This window comes from Dasypus novemcinctus, chromosome 12 (genome assembly GCF_030445035.2).
Source record: "Dasypus novemcinctus isolate mDasNov1 chromosome 12, mDasNov1.1.hap2, whole genome shotgun sequence".
NCBI lineage: Eukaryota > Metazoa > Chordata > Mammalia > Cingulata > Dasypodidae > Dasypus > Dasypus novemcinctus.
This window is the reverse complement of record NC_080684.1, coordinates 112100673-112128139: the sequence shown is the minus strand read 5'-3', so window position 1 is coordinate 112128139 and position 27467 is coordinate 112100673. Positions and strand designations below refer to the sequence as shown.

Below are 27467 nucleotides of genomic sequence, written 5' to 3'. Positions count from 1 at the left end.
GTGGATGTGTGGCTCAGTACCTGATTATTTTCTGCAAATATTCCATGGGCTTAAGCAGATGCAAAGTTCCTTCTCTACATACATCAATTAAGTTTAACTTGCTGATTATATTGACATAATTCAATTCCTTTTCGCCCATACTTGTTTTTTTCTCACTACAGATCTGTCCAGTTCAGGAACGGACGCGCTGACGCGCAGGGAAGGGCGAGGCCTGCGGCTGGCGGGGGTGCGGGGCAGGGCCAAGCCGGGGTGGGGGCTGTCCGGCCGGTTGCCAGGGGGCCGGACGGGGACACAATGGGTCTGGGAGCTGGCGGGGCGGGGGCGGGAGCCCAGCTTGGGGCCACTGCCCTCGGAGGCCCAGGACAGGTCAGTGCTTCAACCTCAAGGCCTTCCCTCCCCCGCGCGGGGTCCCCACGCCGACGCCCTCGCCAGACGCCCCCTGGTCTCCCAGCGGAGCCCCTGAAGCCGGGGTCCACACTGCGCGCGCACGTCCGTCCCTACGGGGCTCGAGAGGGGAGTAGGGGATGGCGTGGGAGCTCCGTCCCCGCCCCAGCCCCCCGCGGCCGGGAAGCTGCTGCTGTTTGTTTCCCGGCGCCCGGGATACCGGGTGGGCCCCGCCCCCGGGCCGGGCTGAGCGCGAGGCGCGCTCCCCGCGAATTCCGGTGGAGGGGCAGGGGCCGCCACCACTCTGTCCCCAGGTGCCGCCGGCCGCACGCCCGCCCCCCGCGCTATGGGCTCGGACGTCTGGGTCGGCCCCTGGCGGCCTCACCGGCCCCGAGGGCCCATCGCGGCGCTCTACAGAGGCCCGGGGCCCAAGTACCAGCTGCCACCGAACACCGGTACCGGCAAGGGAGGCGGGCCGGGAGGGGAGGGGCGGGTCCGGCCCAGGCGGGGCCCGTGTCCAGGAATGGGGGTCTCTGCGGGGGTAGGGGGGCGGTCAGTGCCAGGGGCGGGGGTCCGTACCCGTGGGCGGTCAGGTTCGGCCGGTGACGCGGGGACGCTACCGCAGGCTACATCCTCCACGACCCGTCGCGGCCCCGCGCCCCGGCCTACACCTTCGGCGCGCGCCTCCCCACGCAGCAGCTGTCGTGCAGCCCCGGACCCGGCCTGCTGGTGCCCGCGGGAATGACAGAGCGCGGCCCCGACGGCGCCCCCGCCTACTCCATCTACGGCCGCCCCCGCGGCGCGGCGCGCTTCCTCACGCCAGGACCTGGTCAGGCCCCCGGGACCCCCGCTTACCCAACACCAGGCCCCTCCAGGGAGGCTCGCCCTGGAGCCCCTCGACCCGAACCTCGAGCCCCGCCCCAGGGATCCTAACACCCCAGGTTCAGGGTCCCTGACCTGGAATCTCAAATTCCAGACTCGGAGCCCCCGACGTGCTTTGACAGCTCGTAACTCGAATCCCCCTAGTGCCAGAGGCCGGGTCGCCGCGAGGCCCACACCCTCGGTCCGCCCCCAGGCAGGTACTTCCCAGAGCGAGCAGGGCAGGTGGCGTACCCCAGCGCGCCTCGGCACACCATAGCTGCCCGAAACTGGGGCGTCCAAGCAGAACAGCAAACTCCAGGTGAGGCGGACCGCGCCCCCTCCCCGCCCCCACCCCGGCGGAGTCCTCACTCGCACTGGTGTCCACAAGAAGCCACCCCTAGACCCCCAAACCCACCCCAGAACCCGGCCCCTTGCCCGCTCCCCCCAGGCCCCGGGGCCTACACGGTGCCCTCGCTCTTGGGCTCCCACGTCATCGGCAAAGTCTCGGCTCCGACCTACTCCATCTACGGCCGCAGCGCAGTGGGCAGCTTCTTCGAGGACCTCAGCAAGGTGGGGAGGGGCCGCGGGGCTCAGCACAGCGAGGGTCAGGGGAGTGGACGCGAAGGGGGTGGGGTGGAGGTCGGACCAGCGCCCGTCTGCCCTCCCGCAGACCCCGGGCCCCTGCGCCTACCACGCGGTCAGTCCGGGGGTCTACAAGTCCCGGGCCCCGCAGTTCACGATGCTGGCGCGGACTTCGCTCCCCCAAGACAACACACCGAAGCCCGGGCCCGCGGCCTACGACGTGGACCAGGTGGTCTGGGCTCCAGGGCCAAGGGGCGGGGGCGGTGAGGAGGGACCGAGGACCTGGGGTTCGAGGCCTGGGGACGGGGTTCCCGGGCTGGGTCAGAAGCCCGCGAGATCAGCAGCGTCTCCCGGGCCCGCAGCACCGGAAGCCTCGCGGCTGGAGCTTCGGGATCCGGCACTCGGAGTTCGTGGCCCCGGTGACCCACGCGGAGAACTGACCCGCCTGGCGGGCGCGGCCGCGAGCTTCACTAAAGCGTCCTGCGCAGCTGCGTGTCCGCCTCTCTTTGTGTCCGCCTCTCTTTGTGTGCGCACGGCGCGCGATCCAGAGCGGAGCCGGGAGGGGCGGGCCACCGCGCGTCGGGGCGGGGCTGGGGCGGGTACCCCGGAGACCCGAATGGGGCCAGGACAGGGCGGCCCCCTCCGAAAACCCCGCCCCCGCCCCCTTCCGGGTCCGAGCTGCAAGAGCTGCGGCAGCGCTGACGCAGCGCTGGCCGGACCGACGGGCGCGCGGACACCTGGCCCAGACAGGCGACGCAGGCCCAGCGCCATGGCGGCCCCAGGGGCCCCGGACCCCCCTCCAGAGCCGAGAGGGCTCCCGGAGCTGATCCGCCTGAAGCGCGATGGAGGCCGCCTGGAGGAGGCGGGCATCAGGGCCTTCGTGCGCGCCGTCGTGGACAGGAGCGCGCAGGGCGCACAGATCGGTGCGTGGGGCGGGGGCTGGGCGCACGGCCTGGACACAGACGCCGGCCCCGAGGTAAACCCCAGAGGCTGCCCTCCCCCGGGGCCCTTGCGCTGCCCACAGCCCGCTCCCTCACCCAGGGGCCATGCTGATGGCCATCCGACTGCGGGGTATGGACACCGAGGAGACGGCGGCGCTGACCCGGGCCCTGGCCGAGTCCGGGCAGCAGCTCGAGTGGCCAGAGGCTTGGCAGGGGCAGCTCGTGGACAAACACTCCACAGGGGGCGTGGGGGACAAGGTCAGCCTGGTCCTGGCACCTGCCCTGGCCGCCTGTGGCTGCAAGGTTAGAGACCACCTCCTCTGCCGACCAGAACCTGATCCCAGAAAGCCCCAGCCCCGCACCTGGCTGCCCTCCCCCGGGCCAGGCGAGGTTGCTCCTGGACCCAAACTCTCACCTAGCCCCCAGGGCAGGCCCTGGGCCCCTCCCCCTCAGTCAGGGCCAAGCTCCCACAGACCCTCCTCCCTGGTACCCCAGGCTTGGCCCCCAGGACATGTACCAGCCTCCTCCCCCACTGGCCGCCCCACCCAGCAGCTGCTGTTCACTCCACCACCAGAGGGTTCCAAAACTGCCTCATAAATACTTTCTAAGTCCAGCTGAGGTCCTCTCCAGGGATGTGCGGGGGAGGGGACCTGTGTGGGTGTCCCAGCGTCTCTGCCCACCAGGTGCCCATGATTAGTGGACGTGGTCTGGGGCATACAGGGGGCACCTTGGACAAGCTGGAGTCCATCCCTGGATTCACTGTCACCCAGAGTCCAGAGCAGGTACGGGGGAGCCGCTGACTGGTCACTCATCAGGGTAATTGATGGAGCCACTGGCCAGGATGACTGAGGATCACTGATTAATCAGAGTCGATAACGAGGACAGTGGCCAAGGTTTTCATGGGCCACTGATGGTCACTGGACTTTGGTAGGGTCATCAATGGGCCTTTAATTTGGGTCATTATGGAGAATTGGTCAAATCACTGATGAGCCAGTAACCCATCATTAATGGGCCTTCCATTGGTCAGGATCACTGAGGGCTTGAAAGTCAGGGTAACTGACAAACGACTGGTCTGATTTATTCACGGGTCACTGATGGTCACTGGTCAAGGTTGCTGATGAATGCTGATCAGGGCCCATGGTGGGATCACTGATCCACAATCACCAGGGCTGGAAGTCCTGATGTTCAGCTGGGGGTGGGGGCCCTGACCAGATAAGAAGGCTGCTGGAGCAAGTGGGCTGCTGTATCGTGGGCCAAAGTGAGAAGCTGGTTCCTGCGGACGGAATCCTGTACGCTGCCAGAGATGTGACCGCCACCGTGGACAGCCTTCCCCTCATCACAGGTGACCTGACCTACAAGGTCAGCCAACCGCATACCAGACTTAGAGTGCCCTTGTCACATGTGATCTGACCCCAGAAGGAGCTTCCCCAAATACAGATGACATACCCCCACCGGGCGTCAGTGCCTGCACATCCTAAGTGACCACCAGCCTCCACAATGCACAGGCCCCAATCTGAGCCCCTGAGAGCCTGTGACCCCATGACAGACCCCTGACCCCAAAGTCAGCATCCCCTGCACACTGGGGGCTCTGACCTGCCTCCCAGGAGGCCCCAGCCCCATGCCCCCTCCCAGCCTCCATCCTCAGTAAGAAGGCCGTCGAGGGGCTCTCAGCTCTGGTGGTGGACGTGAAGTATGGAGAGGCGGCGATCCTCCCCAGCCAGGCGCAGGCGCGGGAGCTGGCAACGGCACTGGTGAGCACGCAGGCTGGCGGGGGCCCGTGGTGCGGCCCCTCTGTGCGAGGGCGCTCCTCCAACCTCCACCCCACCCTCCAGACCTCTGCTCCAGGAGGCGAGTCACCCACAAGGTCCTTCCCTCCGGCCCCCACGTCTCTCTGTGCGGTGGGGAGCCTGTCTGGCTGGGCCAGCCCCTTCCTTTTAAGCACCCCCCAGAAAGATCTTGCCGGGCAAGGCTGACCCCGCCTTGGGCCTCATAAACCCTCCCATGACCCCCTCGGGTCCCGGGTCAAGTCCGAGGTGCACCCCACCCCACGGCCACGGTCAGCCGCTCTGCTGCCTCAGACCTACCCCACCTTCCCTGACCCCTGAGACCTGGGAGAACTACCTCATGGGCGCAGCAGCGGCTGCAGGACACCACTTCCCTGCTAGCTGACTGAATCCGGACGCAGGAGGACCCGCGGGGCGCCTGGCTGGGTCCACACTGATCCGTGTCTCCGCAGGTGGAGACCGGGGCGGGCCTCGGGCTTCGGGTCGCGGCTGCCTTGACCGCCATGGACACACCCCTGGGCCGCAGCGTGGGCCACGCCCTGGAGGTGGAGGAGGCGCTGCTCTGCCTGGACGGCGCGGGCCCCGCGGACCTGCGGGACTTGGTCACCAAGCTCGGTGAGGGGACGCGGGAAAGGGAAGGATCGGGGGCACAGCGCCTCCCCCCCACCCCCGGGAGCCCCGGCGCCCACCGCCCCTAAGCCTTGCCCCCACTAGGGGGCGCCCTGCTCTGGCTCAACCGGCAGGCGCGGGCACAGGCCGAGGGCGCCGCCCGGGTGGCCGCGGCGCTGGACGACGGCTCCGCCCGCGGCCGCTTCGAGCGGATGCTCGCGACGCAGGGCGTAGACCCGGGCCTGGCGCGAGCCCTGTGCTCCGGGACCCCCGCGCGGCGCCGGGAGCTGCTGCCCCGCGCCCGGGAGCGGGAGGAGCTGCGCGCGCCCGCCGACGGTAAGCTCCGGAGGGTTCTCCGGCCCCGCGCCCCGCGGCCCCGCGCCCCGCGGCCCCGCGCCCCCGCGCCCCCGCGCCCCGCGCCCCCGCGCCCCGCGGGCCGCCTCTCCCCGCCCCGCGCCCCCGCGCCCCCGCGCCCCCGCGCCCCCGCGCCCCCGCGCCCCCGCGCCCCCGCGCCCCCGCGCCCCCGCGCCCCCGCGCCCCCGCGCCCCGCGGGCCGCCTCTCCCCGCCCCGCGCCTCTCCCCGCAGGCACCGTGGAGCTCGTCCGGGCGCTGCCGCTGGCGCTGGTGCTGCGCGAGCTGGGGGCCGGGCGCAGCCGCGCGGGGGAGGAGATCCGGCCGGGCGTGGGCGCCGAGCTGCTGGTGGGCGCGGGCCAGAGGCTGCGCCGCGGTGAGCGCCCCGGCGCGGACCCTGCGCCTCCTCCCTCTCCCCACCCCGGGCTCCGCGCCCGCCGCCCCGCCCCGGCGCTGACCCCGCACCCCCGCAGGCGCGCCCTGGCTCCGCGTGCACCTGGACGGCCCCGCGCTCAGCGGCGCTCAGCGCCGCGTCCTGCAGGGGGCGCTCGTGCTCTCCGACCGCGCGCCCTTCGCGGCCCCCTCGCCCTTCGCCGAGCTCGTCCTGCCGCCTGCCCGCGGACCGATGGACACGCAGAAATAAAGCCTGAGGGCTGGAAACTGTGTCCGTGCTGTTGCGCTGGGGACTTAATGGCGGAGCGCCGGGGACGGCGAGCGGCTGGGGTAACCCGCCCCGTCGGGACAACCTCGCCTTGCGCACGCGCACACCGAGTCCGACCCGCGCCCCGCCCTCTCGCCTGTACGCATGCGCGGCATCGCTGGCGCATGCGCCTCGGCTGCGAGCGTGGCGGCGGCGGGAAGACGGGCTCCGGCGTCGGAGGCTCCAGAAGGCTGGTCGGTTCCGCGGTGGGTCGAACGGGCAAGGGCGGGGGAGTTGGGGAGCGGCGCGGGGACGCCCCACGTTCTGGCCGGCCCGCGTCGCCCGCCTCTTGGAGCCCTCAGGGGCCGCCGCGACCCTGCCGGTCGGGAGGAACAGGAGGGGTCGGGTCGCAGAACGGGCCCCTCCTCATCGCGGGCGGAGACGCCCACAGGGCCAGGCGCGCGGGCGGACCGGGGCACGGGGGCGGGCGGAGGCGCGGGCAGGGCCGACCCTCCGGGGGCCCCGACTAGGCGTGCGGGCCTGGAGCCGCCCGCCGCCCCGCGCGCTGACCGCCGCGCTGATTCCAGGCGCGGTCCATGCTGCTGTCGGCGCGGGCGCCCTCGGCCTGGCGGGGGCTCTCGCGGCTCAGGACCCTGGCCCCCCCTGGAACTCGGCTGTCCTCGGGCCGCGCAGGAGCGGCTGGGCAAGGCCCCGCACTGCGGACCCGGCTGCTCGTCACAGCCCTGTTCGGGGTGGGGCTAGGTGGGGCCTGGCTGGCCCTGCGGGCCGAGAAGGAGCGACGACGACAGCAGCGGCGAATAGAAGCCTTGCGCCAGGCGGCGGTGGGCCAGGGCGACTTCAGCCTGCTGGACCATCGGGGCCAGGCCCGCTGCAAGGCCGACTTCCGGGGCCAGTGGGTGCTGATGTACTTTGGTTTCACTCACTGTCCTGACATCTGCCCGGACGAGCTGGAGAAGCTGGTGCAGGTGGTGCAGCAGCTAGAGGCCGAGCCAGGCCTTCCCCCCGTGCAGCCTGTGTTTGTCACCTTGGACCCTGAGCGGGACGATGTGGTGGCCATGGCCCGCTACGTGCAGGAATTCCACCCCCGGCTGCTGGGTCTGACGGGCTCAGCGGAGCAGGTGGCCCAAGCCAGCCGCAGCTACCGTGTGTACTACAGCGCCGGCCCCAAGGACGAGGACCAGGACTACATCGTGGACCACTCCGTCGCCATCTATCTGCTCAACCCCGACGGGCTCTTCACTGACTACTACGGCCCCAGCAAGTCGGCTGAGCACATTGCAAGCAGCGTGCGGAGCCACATGGCCGCCTTCCACAGCGTCCTGTGCTGAGCACAGACGGGCTGTGGCCTGCACATGCCATTAAACGGGGCACTGGAAGCGTGTGTGATCTGAGGTGCAGCGACTGCCACAGGCACCGGGCTGGGGAGGGAGCAGGACCCCTCCCACAGAGCAGGTTCAGGCGTCCAAAGGAGGGTAGGCTGGCAGGGCCGCTTTATTAGGTGGGACGAGCAGGCGTGCTGCTTCGCAGCATGTGTGGGGGAAGGGGCGCCTGGGTCTCTGCCGCCATCTGGTCAGGGCTGGGCCATGGATGGGGCGGCGTAGGTCTGGAAACGTGCATGGGCTCGCTGACGCGTGAGCAGTCTGAGGGACATGGTATCCACGGCCACCTCCAGCCCTGGCTGCTGGGCAATCTCCACTGTGTAGTCATTGGCCTGAAGGGGGAGACTGTCAGCCAGCGCCCTGTGCCCCCCTCCCCACCATGTCCCCAGGCCACTCACCAGCTGCAGGGAGGCCAGCATGGAGCGGCACACCTCAAAGGCAGGCTGGCCAGCCACCAGCCTGGCGAAGGGACACCACTCGTTAAGCTGGCTGAACCGTGAGACCAGCTGGTCCCCGTAGCTGTGGATGTCAAAGGGCACGTGCTGCTCCTGTACCAGGAGGAAGGGTCAGGCTGGCCACCTGGGGTGGGGCCTGGGGGGCCCAGGTGGGCGGCCAGTGGCTCGAGTGTGGCGTGCCAGTGGGGAAGGACCCAGGGCTCCCACCAAGCATCTAGGAGCTGGGTGCCGCCTGCCTCACCTGCTCCTGGAGCAGCGGCTGAATGGTGTCCTCCCAGTCTCGAATGCGCTGGCTCAGCTCTGTCTCCTGGACGAACTTCTGGGAGGTGGCTATGAAGAGCTCCTAGGGGCAGAGCCAGCAGGGGCTGCCGCCTTCCGGACAGAGGCCCAGGACACCCCCACCCCCCCACCAGGGCTTACCACATTTCTGCGAACAAGCTCCTCGTAGCTCAGGGACATTGGCCCGGCCTCTGCATCTAGGAAAGGGGCTGCCCTGAGCTGCTATGGCTGACACAAGGGCTCCCTTGCCCTGCCACCCACCCGGACCCAGGCCTACCCAGGCCAGCTGCTTCCTGGGCTTCTGCCCTCTCAGGCTCCAAGTACTCCTCAGGCTCCAGAAAATCATCTGCAGAGAGAAGGGAGAGGCTGTGTTGGTGGCCAGCAGTACCCAGCTCCCCTGTGGCCTCCTGAGCAGGTGCCCACCTGCAGCCCCCAGGTGCTCCAGGGAATCTTCCAGGTGCTCCTCTCCTGCAGGCCACAGCTCCTCCTCAGCCCTCGGCAGCCACTGCTCAGCCACCTGTGCAGCGGAAGCATGGGGAGGCGTGCCCCACTTCCCCCAGGGGCTCTCCCAGGGACTCCCCGGGGTTGGGGCAGTACTCACTTCCCTCCTCTGCAGCTTCCGGAGTGTCTCCAGCTGCTCCTTCACGTGCTTCCAGTACAGCACCTCCATGTCTGTGGACAGAGCCGTAGAAGGGGCTTCCTGCTGCTGCTAGCCCTCCCAAGCCCCCAGGGCAGAGCTGGCCTAATGACATCTTCAGAACCCCCACCTGCCAGACCCCCATCTCACCTGCGAAGGATGGGCCCTTTCGCCGTGGCCGCCTGCCCTCACCATCTGCAGAGCAACATGGTCAGCAGGTGCCCGTCCCCAGCAGGGCCCCCCAGCAGGGCTCCCGGGGTGCTGGCAGCCCTGCCCCACACTCACAGGCAGCCAGGCACCACTGGTGGAAGTCCTGCAGCTTGGCACCACCCTTCCTCTTGCGCTTCTGTCCTGGAGTTTCCTCCACACAGTGGGGCACAGAGTAGGGCCGGCCTGGAAGAGCAGCCTGTCCTGGGTCTGATCACAGGGCCTGGGCCACGCGAGACCTCCATGCACACCCCCCAGGAGGGAGTGGGGGACATTCTCCACCAGGAGCCCACCCCACCACCTGTGCCACAGCAAACGCAGCACGTCCCGCTGGTCACCTTTCTTGAAGGGCTTGGTGTCCAGGGAGTCAAACGGGTCCAGGCTCTGCCAGGGGTCCAGGGTCTCCTGAACACAGAGGGGATGCTGGGGGTGGGTGCCCCCTTCCTGCAAGCAAAGCCCAGGGCACCACAGCTGCAGAACTGGGCGAAGAATGTTCTTTGCCCCCAAAAAAGACCAAGTGCAAAGGATCAGGTGCTCGGGCTAGAAAGGGGATACAGCAACAGCACGGCCGGGGCCCCTCACCTTCGGCTGGGACGTGGGCTCGGGGGCTCCCTCTCGCTCTCGCAGCATGTACCTCCTGGGCTGGGCAGCACTCTGCCAGGAAACACACAGGTTCCCTGTTGCCCACCCCACAAGACCCATGCCCCCAGCTGCGCAGCTCTTTAAAACACGGGAGGCGGCCAGGGCGAGCACCACTGCGTGTCCACTCGCCAGCAGAACACAGCCGCAAGCTCGGCTGCAAGGAGCACAGAGCTTGCGCGCTTGGCCCTGGCGGCAGAGGCCCCCAGTCCAGTGCCTCTGGCCACAGAAGAGTCAGCCCTGGAGACCAGCGGCCATCCCTTGTGGGTGGCAGACGTTCTGGCTCAAATAGGGTGCAGCACACAGCGGCAGGGTCAGCGGCCAGAGGCCGAGGCTGGGCCGGAGGAGATGCCCACCCACGAGCACCACACCTGGGGTCCCTGCCAAGCACGAGCCTGCCCGGATCCGGGATGTGGGACGTGGGGGTACACACCCACGGTGTCAGCAGCACCCCTGCCCCGTCCTGACCCCACAGGCCTCAGCGCGCCTCACCTGCTGCAGGGTCCCAGGCAACTTGGGCTCCCCAGGGGACTCAGGGGCCACAGGCTCAGGGAGTTCCGCTGCCTCCTCCTCGTCACCCCTGCCTCCGAACGCCAGGTCTTCTGCAGGGTGGATCGTGCGTGGCGAGAGACATCAGCCCTGGGGCAGGGCCCAAAGGCTAGACACCAAGCCCCGTGCTCTCCCTGCCTGGCTCACTGGTCAGGCCCAGAACCCGGAGCAGCCCAGGCTCTCCTTGCAGGCCTGTGGGGCGCTTGGTTCGGTCTCCTGCTTCATGAATGCGCCTCTTTAAGTGGGGTGGGGGCTGGGCCTGAAGCCCAGAGGACCTCCGAGACCAGGCAGCTCGGGCCAGGGCACCTGCTGCCAGGGGAGCGGGGTGGGCACGGAGGAGCCCAGCCTCAAGGCCTGCGGCTGCACCCACCCCTGCACCCCACAGATTGTGAGGTGTTCAGGGACCTGTGCCGGCGGAGCTGGGGCAGCTCCCTTCTGACCCGTCCCGTCAGGCGCTCTCACCTGGCTCCTGGGGGCAGCTGAGCACAGCAGCAGGACTCCAGCAGGCAGAGGTGTCCATTGGCTGCTCCTCAGGCCGCTCAGTGTCTGAAGACAGACAGGCGTGACCAGGTCAGCCCAGGCCCCTCCTCGGGGCCCACCCTAGGTCTGCAGAGCTTGCCCAGACCGGGCGGGGGGCAGGCCAGGAGCAGCGCTGACCTCGCCAGCTGACAGCCACAGTCAGAAGACACTGGGCAGCCGAGCAGGGACAGGGCCTCAAAGACCCTGCCCGTCCTCCCACCAGGCCACGCCCAGCCCTCACCCTTCTGGCTCTTGGTCTCGGTGGGGGGCTCGGTGGGGGGCTTGCCCACAGGCTCCAGCATGAAGGCCCCTCGTGGGTGGGGCGTGCACGTGTTCATCCTGAAATCCTTCCTGCTGGCCAGGACCTCCCCCTGACGGCTGTGCCGGCAAAACACACCTGTTACAGGGACCCTGGCAGGCAGCAGCCCCCACCAGGGCCCCCGGTGCAGCCGCCATACCTGTAGAGGGGGGTGCTGCTCTTCTCCAGCTCGTCTGGGGCCACCAGGGCCATGGGCATGAGGGGAACAACAGGCACCTCCTGGGAGTCCACGAGGCCAGGGTGAGCTCTGGGCAGTGCGGGTTGGAGCCCACGCGGGGCATCTCCTCCCCACCAGCCTCCCACGGCCAGGGAAGCTCCCGACCCCCCCAGGAAGGCGCTGCTCACACTGGGCGCCTGGTCATTCTTCAGGTCCACGTTAGCCCGAGAGTCGGGAAAGTCCTCCAGCGACAAGAACTGCAGGACATGGTGAACTCAGCCTGGGCCCAGGGCTGAGAGCCCTGCCCAGGCGGGGGCAGGGGCAGGGGCACGGGCACGTGGCTGGCCAGCTCACCTCGTCCTCAGGCTCCCGGGGCACCCCGGAGCTGGTGTCCCCTTGGGCCCCATCTTCCTGCACGGAGGAGAGCTGCTTGGCCCGCCTGAGGGAGGGGCCAGTGTGAGGGCTTTGAGGGGGCCTCCAGGAGGGCCGCCGCCCCGGCCCCTGCCTGCCGTACTCACTTCTTGCCAGAGATGAAGTCGAGAGCCTGGTAGACCAGCGAGTACAGGTACTCCACCTGCTGACCAGAAGCACAGGTGAGGGCACAGCCCGAGTCCCCAGGGCCTCCGGAACGAGGGATGTCACCTGCCAAAGCTCCTGCGCCAGTCCTGCCAGCTCTGCCACTGACAGCAGCTCCGCTGTCGTGTCTCACCCACTTCACAGAGCCTAAGGCTGCCCCGGCCCCGCCCCGGCCAGCAAGCAGAGCCTTCTGATGTCTTCACCGGGAAGCAGAGCAGGCCTGTCTTGGCTTGCCCAGAGCCCTGCCTGGCTCTCCCTCTTACGTCCACCCCAAGCCAAGGGCTTATTCTGGCTACTCCTTGGCTCTTTCTCTCCCACCTGGTACCCCACACCAGGCCTTCCCCACTGTCGGCCCCATGGCCGCCACACCTACATTGCCCAAGGTTTTGAGCTGGGGCTCTCGTGGCAGAGCCTTTCCTGCCACCCACAGGAACACAAGTTCCCAAGAAGTCAGGGTGGGGGAGTCTTTGAGAAGCCAGCACCCAAACCCACCCCGTGAGTGGCAGGGTGCAGGGCACACTCATGGGACACAGTGACCAAACTGCCCTCTCAAGGCAACCTGACACCACTTTGAACCCAAGCTTATTTTTTGGCACTAAAGGTACAAGGAACGGGGTGGGGGGAGCACACCCAGAGGCGCTGGTGAGGCCCAGTCAGAGGTAGACAAGCCCCGGGAGGAGCACAGACCACAGCCCCACGTGGACACAGAGAGGATGCAGCCAGCCTGGCCCACCTTCTTGCTGTACACACAGGCAGACCCCTGAATCAGCAGGGCGGCAGCGGTAAAGTTCATCGTGGTTTTGCCTTCATCGAAGGAAATGCAGATCTGGTCCAGCTGCAAGACACAGAAGGGGGGCACTGAGTCCCCCTCCTGCAGCCACTGTGCGCCCCCAGCCAGCAGCCCCTGCCTCCTCCCTGAGCTGCCACGGCGGGGCCCACGGGGCAGCCCCAGCCCTCTGCTGACCGGCAGTGCTGGTTCCTTTGGGCTCCCTGCTTGGCCTCTTTTCAGGGAGGGGCACGTCTCCGTGGATCTCCCCCACTTCTGTAGTCTCTGGGACCCAGCGTGGTGGACGAGGGAGGCCCCAGAGCTACCTGTGGGACAGCGCTCCCCCAGGTGCTCCCCTTCCAGTGGGAAGGGGGGCACGGTCCAGCCGCATAGGAGAGACTGGGTGAGCCCCCAGCGTGTGCGTCCCAGGCTCTGCCCTCGCCCCCTTCTCACCACGCCACCTCCCGTGGGGGCCCACCCACACCCGCCACCACATGCCCTCCATGCCCACCTTCACCTCTGGACAGTTCTCTTCCCTAAGCACAAGGGCCTCTTTCACAATGACCCACGAGGTGTCTCAACCAAGACATACAATGCCGCTGATGTCACATGTCACGCTGATGTCACCTCGACTATAAAATTGGTTCCTTCTCCTGTACTCCCCTCGGCAAATGGCACGCTGAAGCCCACCCCAAGGACTTCCCCAGGCTTCCGCCCTTGCTTTGCCCTCTGCCTGCCTTCCCCAAGCTAACCCCTTGGGCCCCACTGAGGATCTGACCCCAGGGGAACCCCTGCAGTTGCCAACACAGTGCCTGGACCTCCGGGGTAGGTCATCTCTGCACACTGGGACTGTGTACGCCTCTCCTCACGGCACTGCCAGCTGCTTTAGAGTAATTCCAGCCCTGAGGTTAGTGCCTGACACTGAGGTCAACAAATACTTGAAGAACAAATGCAGTGACGGCATCAGAGCTGAACCGGAAGACGAGTATTTTAGAAAGGATGACCACCTGTGTAAAGGCACGTAGCTGAGAAAGGATACAGATGTCAGGAAAAGAAGTATCACTCACACCCAGTCAAGGCGTGGGTATGTGGGATGAGGCCAGCTGTCAGGTACCATGGCTGCAGAGGCGCCTCTGGAAGGACGTGGTCAAAGGGGACACAGCAGTGCCATCAGAAGCCCAGAGAAGTCTGCAGAGCCCATCCAGGATGTGGAGGGCTACCTGAGAGAAGGCTGCCCAAGGGGTAGGCTAGACCACCAAGAGCCCTGTGGGCTGGCCAGAAGAGCCCACCCACTCTCGGGGCACTCTGGCCTCTGACATCACCCAAGTGTCCCTCCTGCTCTCACCTCCCCCAGGTCAGCCCCTTGCCCCTTGCCCGCCAGCCAGTGTATCTCCTGGCTTGGGCCCCATGGCTCTGCTCCAGGCCTCCCCTGCTCTGCCCACCTCTGACCCTCCAACACCAGCTCCTTCTGCCTGGGACACTCTTAGCACACCATGACAAGGAATTTCCTATTCATCCCAAGCAAAGCAAATCCCAGCAAAACTCTTCAGACCACCCCAAGATTTTTTTTAGGAACTTCCAGTTTATGATTACTAAAAGGCACTGTGTAACCTCAGAACCGGGGTCTGCCCTGCCACCTACTAGCGAAGCCTTCAGGCATGCCAGTTACTGCCATGCACATCACCTTCCTCATCTATGAACGGGCTTGTCTTCGTGTGTAAAGGATGCAGGACCATGGTCAGCACAAGCAAGCGCCCAACACAAGGCATTTACTAACAGGCCATCCGCCCAAGAGCCTGAAGCCCTATCAGAGCAGAGACTGTTGTGTGTCTTGCTCCCTATTTAGTCTCTTAGGTTTTAACACAGTTTTCTTGACACACAGTAGACATTCAACAATTCTGAATAAGTAAAAGGACATATAACAGAAACAAGATAGCAACGTGATAAGATTAGGAAAAAAACGTTCTGGCAGATGTAGAAGATGAAAGGAAGAGAAAGGCAGTAAGCTCAGAACTTGGGGGTAAGGGATGCATGGAGGGCTTGGAAATACAACATAGGAAGCGGATTAGCCGGGTGTCACCAAGGACCCTGCTCGGTGTGGAACCAGAATCCACAGTACCCTACACCTGCACGTTGCTGCATCTTATCAGCAGACCATTTGTCAGAGCAGAGTAGATGGAACAAATACGTATTTTGCACTGGCCCCCTGTCAGGGCAGAGGAAGGTAAGCACGGATCTTGTCGCTACCCTCACAGAATTTACATTCTAGGGTGCAACAGACCATAAGCAAGTGAGCTAAAAAGCAGATTATGACAAATACTCTAAAATATACAAGGTACTATGCCATAAAGAACTACTTTAGATAGGCTGGCCAGCTGACATTTAAGCTAAGGCCTATAAGACAAAAAAGGAATTAGTCATAAAAAGAACTGAGGAAGGGAATCAGATGTGGTTCAAGCAATTAGGCTCCCATCTACCAGGAAGTCCAGGGTTTGATTCCTGGGGCCCTCCTGGTGCAAGCAAGCTAGCCCAAGCAGAGAGCTGGCCCATGCAGGAGTGCTGGCCTGCACAGAGAGGTGGCACAACAAGATGACAAAACAAAAAGAGACACAGAGGAGAGACAATAAGAGACACCGCAGACCAGAGAGCCGAGGTGGCGCAAGAGACTGAGCACTTCTCTCCACTCCAGAAGGTCCCAGGATCAGTTCCCATTGCAGCCTAAAGAGAAGACAAGCAAACACAGAAGAACACACAGCAAATGGACACAGAAAGCAGACCGCGATCGCAAAACAATGAGGGGCAGGGGGATAAATAAATATTTAAAAAAAAAACAAAACTGGGAAAGAACGTTCCTCAGTGGGAGCACAAAGTATAAAGACTCAGCTAGGAAGCTTGGGGTTTTGCAGGTTAACTGGTGGGAAAAACAAGGCAGAGAATAACCTGACATGAAGTTAAAAAGGTGAGCAGGGCCAGATCCAGAGGTCCCTGGAAGGCAGTGACAATTCTGTATTTTACTCTGAATGCAGTGGAAAGCCACAGATATGATGTGGCTTGATTTTAAGTTTCAGTTACACTTGCTGCTGGGTGGACAATGAATTGGAGGGAGCCACAAACAGCAAATGGAAGGCCAGGTAGAAATCTTTTCCATGAATCAGAGATGACAGTGGTCTGCAGCAGTGAACAGATAAAGCAGATGAATTCTAGCAATAACCCAGTAGTATAACTAACAAAATTCATGGATGAATTGGGTGTATAGTACAAGGCTTCACTAGAATAGCTCATAGCTTTAACTGTTCATAGCTAATTGAATGATAGTACCGTTTACTGAGATCAAAGCGACGGGTTTAAACAGAAAAAAAAAGTATTCCACTTTAAATACCTTAAATCTCAGATGCTTATGTGGCAACCAAGATGAATGTCAAGTGGGTAGTTGAATGCACAAAAATAGACTGAAAAACTATCTGATGGATTATATAAATGTGGGGGTTATTATACACACGTTATCTAAAATCATGGAGATAAATGAGATTGTTTGGGGGGAGTGTTGCAGACAGCCTAGGCCTCTGCCCTGAGAAACTCAAACTTAAGAGATCAGATAGGAGAGGAAAAGTAGACAGTGAGGTAAGAAAAAAAAATAGCTGTATCAGGGAAGCCAAGAAAAGACAGTTTCAAAAACGAGGGAGTGGTCGACTCCAACAAATGCAGCTGGGTTGACAAGATGACACTTTGTGTCTCTTGGATTTGCAGAGAGACTGCAGCTCTCTGCTGACAGAGACAGAGTAGTTTAAGCACAGGGGGCATAGGATGGCTAAGGAGTGCCAGGGAAGTGGTCTAGCCTGGCTGTCAAATATGGACACGGAAGGAACAGGGCAGTGGCTTGAAAGTGGATTGAAAACACACACACACAAAAACAAAAACATTTTACACCATGATCCAGATCTCTTACGCACACAAATATACACGCAGTAACAAAAGCGAAAATGGATCCCAAGGTTTTCTATATTTCTGTATTTCATTACAGAAAAATGCTGATCACATTCCACTAAATGGATTTTACAGCTCACTGATGGGTAGCGACCCGCAATGACGACTCGAGGCTAATTTAACAAGGAGAAATCTGGGGAGGCCGTAATGCAGCTGGGGAAGAGAGCCCCCGCTCCGGCGCCCCGGCGCCCCGGCCACGGCCCCACCCACGCGGCCCGCTCCACTCCGCTGCCGCCCTCACCTCCTCCAGATACTCGCCCAGTTGAGCCGCCACGTCCACCTCCCAATTCTTGGTGAGGTCGCGGATGGGCTGCAGGAGGTGGGCGAAGCGCGCCTCCACGTCCTCCATGTCCGGGGGGCGCCGGGCTCGCAGCAAGGGCGGCCCGGGGACCGCAGGGCCGGCTTCCGAGGAGGGCCGGTGTCCTCAGCCCGCCACTGGTTCTGGCGCCATTTTGCTGTTCCCGCCCAGGAAAGTACGCAGCGTGCGGCGCCGCGCGCATATCGATGACGTAAGAATCGAGCCGGCGAGGGGCGCCCTCCCATGCCGCGGGGCGGTGCTCACTAGAAGAATCACGGCGCGCTGGGGCGGGGCCTGCCGCGCTGGGGCGGAGCCCGGCGGGATCGGGGCGGGGCTGGCGCGCTGGGGCGGGGCCTGCCGCGCTGGGGCGGGGCCTGGCGGGATCTGGGCGGGGCCCGGCGGGATCGGGGCGGGGCTGGCGCGCTGGGGCGGGGCCTGCCGCGCTGGGGCGGGGCCCGGCGGGATCGGGGCGGGGCTGGCGCGCTGGGGCGGGGCTGGCGCGCTGGGGCGGGGCCTGGCGGGATCTGGGCGGGGCCCGGCGGGATCGGGGCGGGGCTGGCGCGCTGGGGCGGGGCCTGCCGCGCTGGGGCGGGGCCCGGCGGGATCGGGGCGGGGCCGGCGCGTGGGGCGGGGCTGGCGCGCGGGCGGGCCCTTCTCCAGCCCGCCGCGTAGAGGACATGGCGGGCTCCCGGCTCCCGCGGCAGCTCTTCCTCCAGGGCGTGGCCGCCGTGTTCATGTTCGCCTTCGCTTCCCTCTATATGCAGATCCCGGGTGAGGCGGCCGAGGACGGGAGGCCCCCGGCCCACGCTCGGACTCCTGTGTCCCTCGTCCCCCCATCCTCCACTCCCGCGGTCCGGGCCTCGATGCGTGGGGTGGGAGGCGGCGGCTAGTATCCGGAGGGCCGCGGCGGCCCGGGGGGTAGGGGTGTGCAGTGGTCCGTTTCCCGTAGGGGTAGCGTTCTGACCTGGGTCGGAGGGGCGGGTAGGGAGCAGAACCCTGACTGAGGAGGAAGAGAAGACCCCGCCCCGCCCCGGTGGAGCAGGTGGGAGAGGGAGGGCACCGACCTGGAGGGGGGTAGGCTAGCCTTGACCTCTGTGGGGGCGGGGTTTGCAGGCTCAGCCCTGGGCAGGGTCCGCAGACCCGAAGTGGGTGTGTGGAGGGGGTGGGGGGCCTACCTGCCAGGGCAGCGTCCGGGACCCTGGCTTGCCGTCCCACAGGCCTGTATGGCACTGACGGTATCCTACCTGCACGGAGGACGCTGCGGCCACAGGGCAAGACGCGCCTGCAGCAGCTGTGGGAGGTGCCGACGCTGCTGTGGGAGGCGCCGCGCCTGGGGCTGGACACGGCGCAGGGCCTGGAGCTGCTGAGCCTGCTGGGTGCGCTGCTGGGCCTGGGCGCGCTGCTGCTGCGCCCCCTGCGCCACCTTCTCGTCTACCTGCTGCTCTGGGTCGCCTACCTGTCAGTCTGCCAGGCAAGTGGGGCTGCCTCCCCCCTCCTGCCCCTGGCCCTGTTGGGACCCTGGTACCCACTTGCCCCAGTGCCCCCTTTCACCTTTGCCTTCCCAGCTCCCAACATACCCCTCCTGCTCCTGACAGCCCCTCTCCCTCTCCCTGCAGGTGGGCCAGGTGTTCCTTTATTTCCAGTGGTGAGTGGCTCAGGGCCCCGGAGCTGCAGGAGGCGGGGCGGGTGGCCCCTTGGAAGGCTGCGGCCAGACGGGGAGGGCCCTCCTACCACCACCTCTCCCCGCAGGGACTCCCTGCTGCTGGAGACTGGCTTCCTGGCCGTGCTGGTGGCCCCGCTGAGGCTGAGGCAGCCCCCCCACCGCAAGCAGGGCCCCCTGGGTGGGCTGGCTGGAGCCTGGCCCCACGAAGGCCTCCCCTTCTGGCTCGTGCGCTGGCTGCTGTTCCGCCTCATGTTCGCCTCGGGCGTGGTAAAGCTGACCAGCCGCTGCCCCACGTGGTGGGGGCTCACCGGTGAGGGTCCCGGCCTGGACCTGGGGCAGTCTGGGCTCCCCGCCCGGCCTGAACGCCCACCCATCCCCTCCCGCAGCCCTCACCTACCACTACGAGACGCAGTGCCTGCCCACGCCCGCCGCCTGGCTGGCCCACCACCTGCCCGTCTGGCTGCACAGGCTCAGCACAGTGGCCACTTTCCTCATTGAGATCGCAGTGCCGCCCCTGTTCTTTGCCCCCATCCGCCGCGTGCGCCTGGCAGCCTTCTACTCCCAGGTGGGGGCCTCGGCCACCAGGGCGTGGGGCACGGGCACGGGGCAGGTCCACAGGGCCTGTGGCAGGGCCTGCCAGGTGCGGCTGCAGCCACAGCCCCAGGAGAGCACACCGGGAGGCGGGAGCTGTCAGAGGCCCAGCAGGAGCAGAGGGGCCGCGGGGCGGCGAGGAGGGGGTGGGCTCCCAAGGTGCAGCTGGGGGTGTGTGCAGTGGAGACCGAAGGCGGGGGTGGGCTGGGGGTAGGAGGCCTGCCTCTGGAGGGCCCTGGAGCCGAGTGCAGACGCCACCCAGGTCTTGCTGCAAGTGCTGATTGCCGTCACCGGCAACTACAACTTCTTCAACCTGCTGACGCTGGTGCTCGCCACTGCCCTCCTGGACGACCAGCACCTGGCCGCTGAGCCCAGCCGGGGCCGCCGCAGGAAGGCGCCAGCCCGTGAGTGTCGGCCTGCCCAGTGTCTCCTGCCCTCCAGCCCCCTCCCCCCCGAATGGCCTCTGCTCCAGCCCCCCCGTGCAGCTGACCTCCTGACCTCAGACTTACATCTGTGGCCTCCACCCCCACCCCCAGTCAGCAGACTGTCGTGCCCCACAGCCTGGCCCCAGGCCCTGCTGGCCGTGCTGTCCCTGCTGCTGGAGCTGGCCATCTACGGGCTGCTCGCCTACGGCACCGCCCACTACTTTGGCTTGGAGGTTGACTGGGCGCAGCGTTCCATCCACTCCAGAACCAGTGAGTGGGGGCCTGGGCAGGGGGACTGGAGGGCAGGCCCTGGGACCACTCTCACACGGCTCCTCCCGCAGCCTTCACCTTCCACCAGTTCTCCCAGTGGCTGAAGACGGTGACCCTGCCCACCATGTGGCTGGGCGTGGCCTCCCTCGCCTGGGAGCTGCTGGCTGCCTTCTGGAGGTACCCAGGCCGGGGGGCGGGGGGACTGGGGCTGTGGGCCCGCCGGGCCTGACCGTCCTCTGGTTCCCCCAGGTGGACCCAGGTGCAAGGGTGCCTGCGGAAGCTCTGGGCTGCGGTCCAGCTGTCCGTCCTTGGCACTGCCACGGTGGCCATGTTCACCATCAGCCTGGTGGGTAGCCCTGGGGAGCGGGCGGGGGTGCTGGGGGGCCCCGCTGAGCTCTGCCCCCCGCCTGCAGGTGCCGTACTCCTACATGGAGCCGGGGACTCACGGGCGCCTCTGGGCAGGTGCCCATCGCCTCTTTGGCACCGTGGAGCACCTGCAGCTGGCCAGCTCCTACGGCCTCTTCCGCCGTATGACCGGCCTGGGCGGGCGGCCCGAGGTGGTGCTGGAGGGCAGCTACGACGGGCACCGCTGGATGGTGAGCCCTCCCCGGCCCTGCCCCAGCACCTCGCAGGCTCCGTGGCGGCCAGCACGGCCGAGCTGACCGCGCCCACCGCGGCGCCTGTGTGGCAGGAGATCGAGTTCATGTACAAGCCAGGGAACGTGAGCCGGCCGCCGCCGGTCGTGGCTCCCCACCAGCCGCGCCTCGACTGGCAGATGTGGTTCGCGGCGCTGGGGCCACATACGCACAGCCCCTGGTTCACGAGCCTGGTCCTCCGCCTGCTGCAGGGAAAGGAGCCAGGTGAGGACGGCCGGGGCGGGGCCTGGCGTGGGCGGGCACCCGGGGAGGGGCTGGGCCATCCTGAAGTCCCCTGCCCCACAGTGATCCGCCTCCTGCAGAGCAACCCCGCCAGGTACCCCTTCCATAAGCAGCCGCCCACCTACATCCGGGCCCAGCGCTACAAGTACTGGTTCTCGCAGCCTGGGGAGCAGGGGTAAGGCTGGGACGTGGGGTGGGGTGCTGGGGCCGGGGCCGGGGCAGTCGGCTGACCGCCACCCTGCTGCAGCCGCTGGTGGCGCCGCCAGTGGGTAGAGGAGTTCTTCCCACCCGTGTCCCTGGGGGACCCGAAGCTGGAGACGCTGCTGCAACAGTTTGGGCTTGAGGTAGGAGAGGTCGGCTGGGCTGGGGGAGGTGGCAGGGGTGACCCCCATGGAACTTCCTCGCTCATGCCCCCATAGGACAAGAGCCCACCCCGGCCACGTGGCTCCGGTGGCCTGCTGCCCCAGGCCTTGCTCTGGGCGCGGACACAGCTGGCCCCCCTGGAGGCGCCCACCCTCCTCTGGGGACTCGTGGTGGCTGCCGGCGCTGCCAGGGCCATGCAGGCCCTTTTGGCGCCCCTGGCTTCCCCGCCTGCCAGGGAAGAGAAGCTCAGGCCAGCCCCCAAGAAGGGCGAGCCAGCCACCCCAGCCCCCGACGGCTGCAGCAGCAGCGCCCAGGCGCCCCGGCGGAAGAAGTAGCTGCATTCCACCGGCCCCTGCGCAGCTCACGCACCCCTCCGGGGGCGGGCCCAGCCACCAGTGCCTTCACCCGCAGTCTCGCTGGGAACCTCGTCCCTCCGCCCCACCACAGCTCCCCCAAGGTCGCCTGGACTTGGTGAAGGCTCAGGACACAAGCTGGTGGTCCAGCGCTGGAGGTCCCCGCTGGCCAGCCCTGCCCAGCCCCTCTCTGCAGGGTGGCCCCGGCCGCCGTCTGGACCTGTGAATCAATAAAGTCACTTTCTGCTTTGCCACGAGTGCCCGGGTCTCCTTCTGGATGGACGCAGGCTCTGGGGCTGCCCGGCCGGCCACTGGACTGGACTCCTGAGAGCCCTCCCCACCCAGCCTCCGCCTTCCCAAGGGGCACGCCTGGGGCTGTGAGTCTGGCTGCACAATACCCAGAGCCCTCGAGGAAACTCGCCAGGAGCCGGCCCCTTCCTTCCCTGCTGCTCCTGCCTCCTTCTCTCGAGAAAGAGCTCAGTGTCCACAAAGAAATCAAGGGTCAGTGCTGGGTCCCAGCAGGCAAAGGACAAAGGGCGAAGGTGCAGGTGGGGGCAAGCAGGGGCTGGGCACTGGGGGAAGCGTGAGTCCAGGTCAGCAGGTAAAGACCACGGTGGGATGGGGATGGCCCCAGGGGGGGCTGTGCCAGTTTCTGGGAGAGGGCTCGGCGGGCAGGTGAGCAGGGGCACAGTTTGGGACTCCATGGCCAAGCACCCCTTCCCCACGGGAGCTGGCGCTACAGGCCCCCGCCCCTGGCACTCCCCACAAAAACACATAGTTGAGTGGGCCTGGGGCGTGAGTTTTCTGACAGCTTCAAGTCACTCTGGCTGCAGAAAGTCCAGCTGCAAGTGCTTTCGGTTGAGAGTATCAGTAATGCGCTTGAAATTTTTAAAACCAGTGCTTTTCTTTAGGCTGTTAAACTCAGCTAATGAATCTCTCCCTTCTAACTTTTTTCATTCACATGCCATACAGTTCATTATTTAAATCTAACATCTAATGGTTTTTAATATATTCAGAGTTGTGCAACCATCAGCATAATCAGTTGTAAAACATTTTCATCCCCACATCAAAAAGAAATCCCGATGTACCACACTAATGAAAGAAGTTGTTAATGTGGGAAAAGCGGGAGGTATGGGGAGTGGGGCATTGGGAATCCCCTATATTTTTTATTTAACAGTTTATGTAATCTATGTATCTTTTAAAAATAAAAAATCCTGGGCCCTCTAACTATCACCTTCCAATCTTCACACCCCCGGCACCAGAAAACCACTGAGACACATTTTGGGTCTATGGGTTTGCCTGTCCTGGACATTTCAGGAAAATGGAATCACGTAGGGGATTGTAGGAAGATGGAGGAAAGCGCCGGGAATCAGTGCCTCCATGAGAACAACTGTTACCCAAGCAGAATCTGTCTGACTCCACTATTTTGCAACTCTTGAATGAAAGTTTCAGACTTTCACCTTTAAGTATGATGTTAGCTGGAGGTTTCTATACATGCCCTTTATCATGTTGAGGAAGTTTCCTTCTATTCCTATTTTTAAGTGTTTTATCAAGAAGGGGCGCTAGAATTTTATCAAATGCCTTTTCTGCACCAGTTGAGATGATCGTGAGTTTTGTTTTTTAAAAAAAATTTTTTAGGAGGTACCAGGGATTGAACCCAGGACCACTGAGCTACATCTACTACTCAATGAGAGTTGGGTTTTTTGTTTGTTTGTTTTTGTTTTTAGGAGGTACCAGGGATCAAACCTAGGACCTCGTACATGAGAAGCGGGCACGCAACCACTTGAGCTACATCCACTCCCATTGTGTGGTTTTTCCTTCATTCTGTTGATGTGGTATAATTCACTAACTGATTTTCTTATGTTGAACCAACCTTCCACACCAGGGATAAGTCCCACTTGATCATGGTGTATAATTTTTTCATATGCTATTGCATTCAGTTTGCTAGTATAGGCATAACTCATTTTGTTGTACTTTGCTTTACTGAACTTTGCATATATTGCATTTTTTACAAATTGAAGTTTCGTGCAACCCTACATCAAGCATCTGTTGGGGCCATTTTTCCAACAGCATATGCTCACGCTGTGTCTCTGTGTCACATTTCGGCAATTCTCACAATATTTCAAACTTTTTCGTTATTGTATCTGTTATGGTGATCCGTGATCAGTCTTCTTTGATGTAGCTAGTGTAATTGCTTTTGGGCATCATGAACTGTTCCCATGTAAGACGGCAAATTTAACCAATAAATGCTGCGTGTGTTCTGACTGCTCCACCAGCCGGCTGTTCCCATCCTCGCACTCCCTTGGATCTCCCTATTTGAAGACATAATATTAAACTTAGGCCAATTAATAACAACACAATGGCCTCTTTTTTGTTTTTTTTAGGAGGTACTGGGGATTGAACCCCGGACTTTGTACATGGGAAGCAAGTGCTCAACCAATGAGCTGCATCCACACGGGTTTTTTCATTTGTTTTTGTTTTTAAGAGGTACCAGGAATTGAACTAGGACCTTGTGCATGGGAAGCAGGTGTTCATCTGCTCCCCTCTACAATGGCCTCTAAGTGTTCAAGTGAAAGGAAGAATCACGTGTCTCTCACTTTAAATCAAAAACTAGAAATGAGCAGCTTAGTGAGGAAAGATAAGTTCGAAAGTAGAGATAAGCTGAAAGCAAGGCCTCTTGGTCAAACGCTGAGCCAAGCTGGGAACACAGAGGAGACGTTCTTGAAGGAAACTAAACGTGCTGCTCCAGTATGCACACAGAAGGTAAGAAAGCAGAACAGCCTTATTGCTGGTGTGGAGAAAGTTCTAGTGGTCTGGAGAGACGGTCAACCAGCCACAAGCCAAGGGAGAACGAGGTCATGAAGAACTTCTCTTCAATTCGATGAAGGCTGAGAGGGGTGAGGAAGCTGCAGAAGGAAACGCCTGCAGCTCGCAGAGGTGAGTTCAAGAGGTTTAAGGAAAGGTGTCATCTCCATAACATGAAAGTGAGGTGAAGCAGCAAGTGCTGATGTAGAAGCTGCAGCAAGTCATCCAGAAGATCTGGCTGAGAGACTGACGAAGGTGGCTAACTCAGCAACACGTTCTCAATGTAGATGAAATGGCCTTCTACTGGAAGATGCCATCTGGGACTTTCATGGCTAGAGAGGAGAAGTCAGTATCTGGCTTCAAAGTTCAAAGGACAGGCTGGTGGTCCTGTTACGGGATAATGCAGCTCCCCTGTTAGGGGAGTCTTTAAGTGGAAGTCAGTGCTCACTTACCATTCAGAAAACCCTAGGTCACAAGACTTGCATGCTACTTTATTGGAATTGTAGTTGGTGCTGGGTTTAAGATATATGTAGGGGATTTGAATCTCTGGACTGATAATATGACACCCAGGCCCAAAGCCTCAACAGACTTCAGCTCCTACACTTTGACTTATTGGACTTACTCCACTCAGCTAACATGGAGTTGAAGAAGGTCAACCACCACAACATGGAGCCTAGAGTGTCTACAACTAGAAGCGGGAAGAGTGCATCCAGTACCCATGTGGAATCTAAGCCCTCACTTGACATAGGTGTGCAATGGACACAACCAATCCAATGTCCACAGAGAAAATGTGGAATGGGTGTGGGAACGGTAGCCATGGGGGCTGCTGGGTGTGGGGAACGGGAGGAAGAGATGAGATGTGGAGGCATTTTCGGGACATGGAGTTGTCCTGGATAGTGCTTCACGGACAATTACGGGACACTGTAGATCCCCCCAGGGCCCACTGGATGGAACGTGAGAGAGTCTGGGCTATGATGTGGACCATTGACTATGGGGTGCAGTGATGCTCAGAGATGAACTTACCAGGTGCAATGGATGTATCACGATGATGGGAGAGAGGCTGTTGGAGAAGTTCTGGGCACCCCTCCCAGTCCCCCCTACAAGTCTCTGACCCTGTTTTGTCTGGGAAAGACCAGACTGGGAAAGTCCTCCCTGGGGTGACCCTCCTCCCAGAATTTCTTCTTCAGGCAAAAGAAGAGGGAGACAAAGAAGCATGAGAAACTATAGAGCTGGAGAGTCTAGGACAAAGGGCACTGACTTCAAACACCCAGCAGAGGGAGGTCTGTCTCCTGGGAAAAAGAGGGGACAACCAAACTCCTGCAAAAAAGGGAACTCCACACAACTAACACGAAAAAGCCCAGGACATGTCAGAGGCCAAGGGGGACAGGAAACTCCCTGCACATGGCAATTGCCTTGGACAGAACTTCCCGGTAGAAAGTCAGAAGCTCAAGAAAATCTATCTTATCATCAGCTGTTAAAAAACCAGGAAACAGATATCTCAGGGAGTAACCCAGAGTTATCATTTTTAAATACTTAGAATACAGTGTGCAACAAAAGAGTGCAAGACAGACAAAGAGAAAGGATTAAAATAGAATTCCAAGAAAGATGATAAGAATATGGGCATACTAAACAAAACCTTTCTAAAATGATCTTACAAATGCTTAAAGAGATGAAGAAAAGTACAGAGTAGAACTACAGGATATCAGGAAAACAATGAATGAAAAATATGAAAGTCTAAGGAAAGAGATGGTAATTTTAAAAAAGGACCACACAGAACTCCTGGAGTTGAAGACCACGGTAATTGAAATGAAAAATGGCCAGGAGAATTTCAAGAGCAGAATAGAGCTGGCAGAAGAAAGAATCAGTGAATTTGAAGACAAGACACTTTAAATGAGTCAGGGGCTGAGGGCCAAAAGAAAAAAGAAATATTAAAAGTGAAAATAGCCTAACGCAGCTATACCAATATGCATATTATGCAAGTCCCAAAAGGAGAAGAAAGAGAGAAAGGGGCAGAAGGATGAATCAAAGAAATAATGGCAGGGCTTTCCAAATTTAGCAAAAGACATAAATATGCATATCCAAAAAGCTCAGAGAGCACCAAGAAGATAAACGTGAAGAAAAATATGCTCTGTCACATATTGATTACACTATCAAGGGCAAAAGACAAGAAGAGAGTTCCAAAAACTGCAAGAGAAAAGCAACGTGTTGCATACAAGGGAATACCAATAAGACTGAGTGCCAATTTCTCATTAGAAATCATGGTGGCAAGAAGGCAGTGGATTGAAATACTTAAAGTGCTGAAGGAAAACAACTGCCAGCCAAGAATTTTATATCCAGTGAGACTCTCAAAACTGAAGGCAAGATTAAAAAATTAACAAACAAAAGCTGAGGGAGTTCATCACCACTTGATCTGCCCAACGAGCAATGCTAAAAGGGAGTTCTTCACACTGAAAGTAAAGGACACTAGACAGTGGTTCAAAGCATCATAAAGAAATAAAGACCTCCTGGCCGGGGGGTCACTGTTGTGGGCCCTGGGAGAGCAGCGGCAATCCTCCAGGTGCAACGGCAAGAACCAGGAAGGAAGGAGGGCCCAACAGTGGGCTCGTGATACTAATGGTTACACTTTTGAGCCTATACACCTGCAATAAGAACAAGGCCTAGAGTAGCATTGTGCCTGGGGGTTTCCTCCTGACAGCCTGCATGTTACTCAAATGTGGCCACTCTCACAGCCAAACTCAGCGTGTAGATGCGATGCATTCCCCCCAGCGTGGGACATGACACCCGGGGATGAGCCTCCCTGGCACCGAGAGATCACTACCACATACCAGCTGAAGAAGCAACTAGAAAATGACCTTGAATTAAAGATTCAATGCGGAACAGCAGAATATACCTGTCTACATATAATGACATGACTTCGGGAAGCTGTTTGACCTAATGTAAGGGGGAAATGGAAAGGAGAAATGAGATTATAAGGCTGTGAGTCTCTAAAAAAGAGTCTGGAGGTTGTCAGAAGGAATACCCCTATGTACAACTAACTAAACAGAGTCTAAGAGACAGATAAGGTAGATACAACCCCAGGTATTGGTTCTTTTGAGGGATAAAGAGACCCACGGGTTCTATGGTCATGGCAGAAGGGGTTCACTGCCATGACAGATAGCCCTTCTTTGGACCTGGTGTTTCTG

General features: G+C 61.7%; 3 protein-coding genes across 9 annotated transcripts; 2 read left to right on the top strand and 1 right to left on the bottom strand.

Moving 5' to 3' along the window:
- The first annotated feature begins 634 nt into the window (after nucleotides 1-634).
- On the top strand, nucleotides 635-7549 carry TYMP (thymidine phosphorylase). The gene is made up of 14 exons (XM_058309072.2): nucleotides 635-839; nucleotides 1081-1213; nucleotides 1460-1564; nucleotides 1694-1815; nucleotides 1916-2056; nucleotides 2190-2750; nucleotides 2869-3071; nucleotides 3452-3550; nucleotides 3981-4110; nucleotides 4401-4519; nucleotides 5005-5167; nucleotides 5267-5497; nucleotides 5748-6418; nucleotides 6740-7549. Exons 1-14 carry the CDS (start codon nucleotides 731-733, stop codon nucleotides 7499-7501), a joined length of 3549 nt encoding a protein of 1182 aa, XP_058165055.1. The 5' UTR covers nucleotides 635-730; the 3' UTR covers nucleotides 7502-7549.
- Nucleotides 7550-7646: 97 nt separating this feature from the next.
- NCAPH2 (non-SMC condensin II complex subunit H2) lies at nucleotides 7647-17197 on the bottom strand. 7 transcript variants are annotated; one of them, XM_058309056.2, is made up of 20 exons: nucleotides 16898-17197; nucleotides 12623-12724; nucleotides 11832-11887; nucleotides 11668-11752; nucleotides 11502-11570; nucleotides 11296-11375; nucleotides 11079-11215; nucleotides 10781-10864; nucleotides 10262-10371; nucleotides 9713-9784; nucleotides 9469-9574; nucleotides 9209-9316; nucleotides 9074-9118; nucleotides 8888-8958; nucleotides 8710-8803; nucleotides 8564-8632; nucleotides 8428-8483; nucleotides 8249-8350; nucleotides 7951-8100; nucleotides 7647-7884 (listed from the first exon to the last, which is right to left on the bottom strand). In XM_058309056.2, the coding sequence occupies exons 1-20, from the start codon at nucleotides 17180-17182 to the stop codon at nucleotides 7744-7746; spliced, it is 2022 nt and encodes a 673-aa protein (XP_058165039.1). In that variant the 5' UTR covers nucleotides 17183-17197; the 3' UTR covers nucleotides 7647-7743. The 7 variants fall into 7 exon arrangements, with proteins under 7 accessions (XP_058165039.1, XP_058165040.1, XP_058165041.1 ...); XM_058309057.2 differs by having other exon boundaries at nucleotides 8428-8477; XM_058309058.2 differs by having other exon boundaries at nucleotides 9469-9535.
- Nucleotides 17198-17553: 356 nt separating this feature from the next.
- Nucleotides 17554-23755, top strand: LMF2 (lipase maturation factor 2). The gene is made up of 14 exons (XM_004460370.5): nucleotides 17554-17708; nucleotides 18155-18408; nucleotides 18554-18582; nucleotides 18687-18910; nucleotides 18987-19165; nucleotides 19454-19595; nucleotides 19752-19886; nucleotides 19958-20063; nucleotides 20136-20232; nucleotides 20300-20482; nucleotides 20578-20746; nucleotides 20828-20939; nucleotides 21012-21108; nucleotides 21184-23755. The coding sequence occupies exons 1-14, from the start codon at nucleotides 17615-17617 to the stop codon at nucleotides 21460-21462; spliced, it is 2100 nt and encodes a 699-aa protein (XP_004460427.2). The 5' UTR covers nucleotides 17554-17614; the 3' UTR covers nucleotides 21463-23755.
- The last annotated feature ends 3712 nt before the right edge of the window (nucleotides 23756-27467 follow it).

Coding starts and splice junctions, on each gene's coding strand:
- NCAPH2 (XM_058309056.2), bottom strand. CDS start 17,182: ATGGGAGGGCGCCCCTCGCCGGCTCGATTCTTACGTCATCGATATGCG. Junction 8,959..9,073: donor AAAGGGCCCATCCTTCGCAG/GTGAGATGGGGG, acceptor CTCTGTCCACAG/ACATGGAGGTGCTGTACTGG. Junction 7,885..7,950: donor TGCTGGCCTCCCTGCAGCTG/GTGAGTGGCCTG, acceptor CTCCCCCTTCAG/GCCAATGACTACACAGTGGA.
- TYMP (XM_058309072.2), top strand. CDS start 731: ATGGGCTCGGACGTCTGGGTCGGCCCCTGGCGGCCTCACCGGCCCCGA. Junction 5,168..5,266: donor GGACTTGGTCACCAAGCTCG/GTGAGGGGACGC, acceptor TGCCCCCACTAG/GGGGCGCCCTGCTCTGGCTC. Junction 6,419..6,739: donor GAAGGCTGGTCGGTTCCGCG/GTGGGTCGAACG, acceptor CGCTGATTCCAG/GCGCGGTCCATGCTGCTGTC.
- LMF2 (XM_004460370.5), top strand. CDS start 17,615: ATGGCGGGCTCCCGGCTCCCGCGGCAGCTCTTCCTCCAGGGCGTGGCC. Junction 19,887..19,957: donor TTCCATCCACTCCAGAACCA/GTGAGTGGGGGC, acceptor CTCCTCCCGCAG/CCTTCACCTTCCACCAGTTC. Junction 20,483..20,577: donor ACGACGGGCACCGCTGGATG/GTGAGCCCTCCC, acceptor CCTGTGTGGCAG/GAGATCGAGTTCATGTACAA.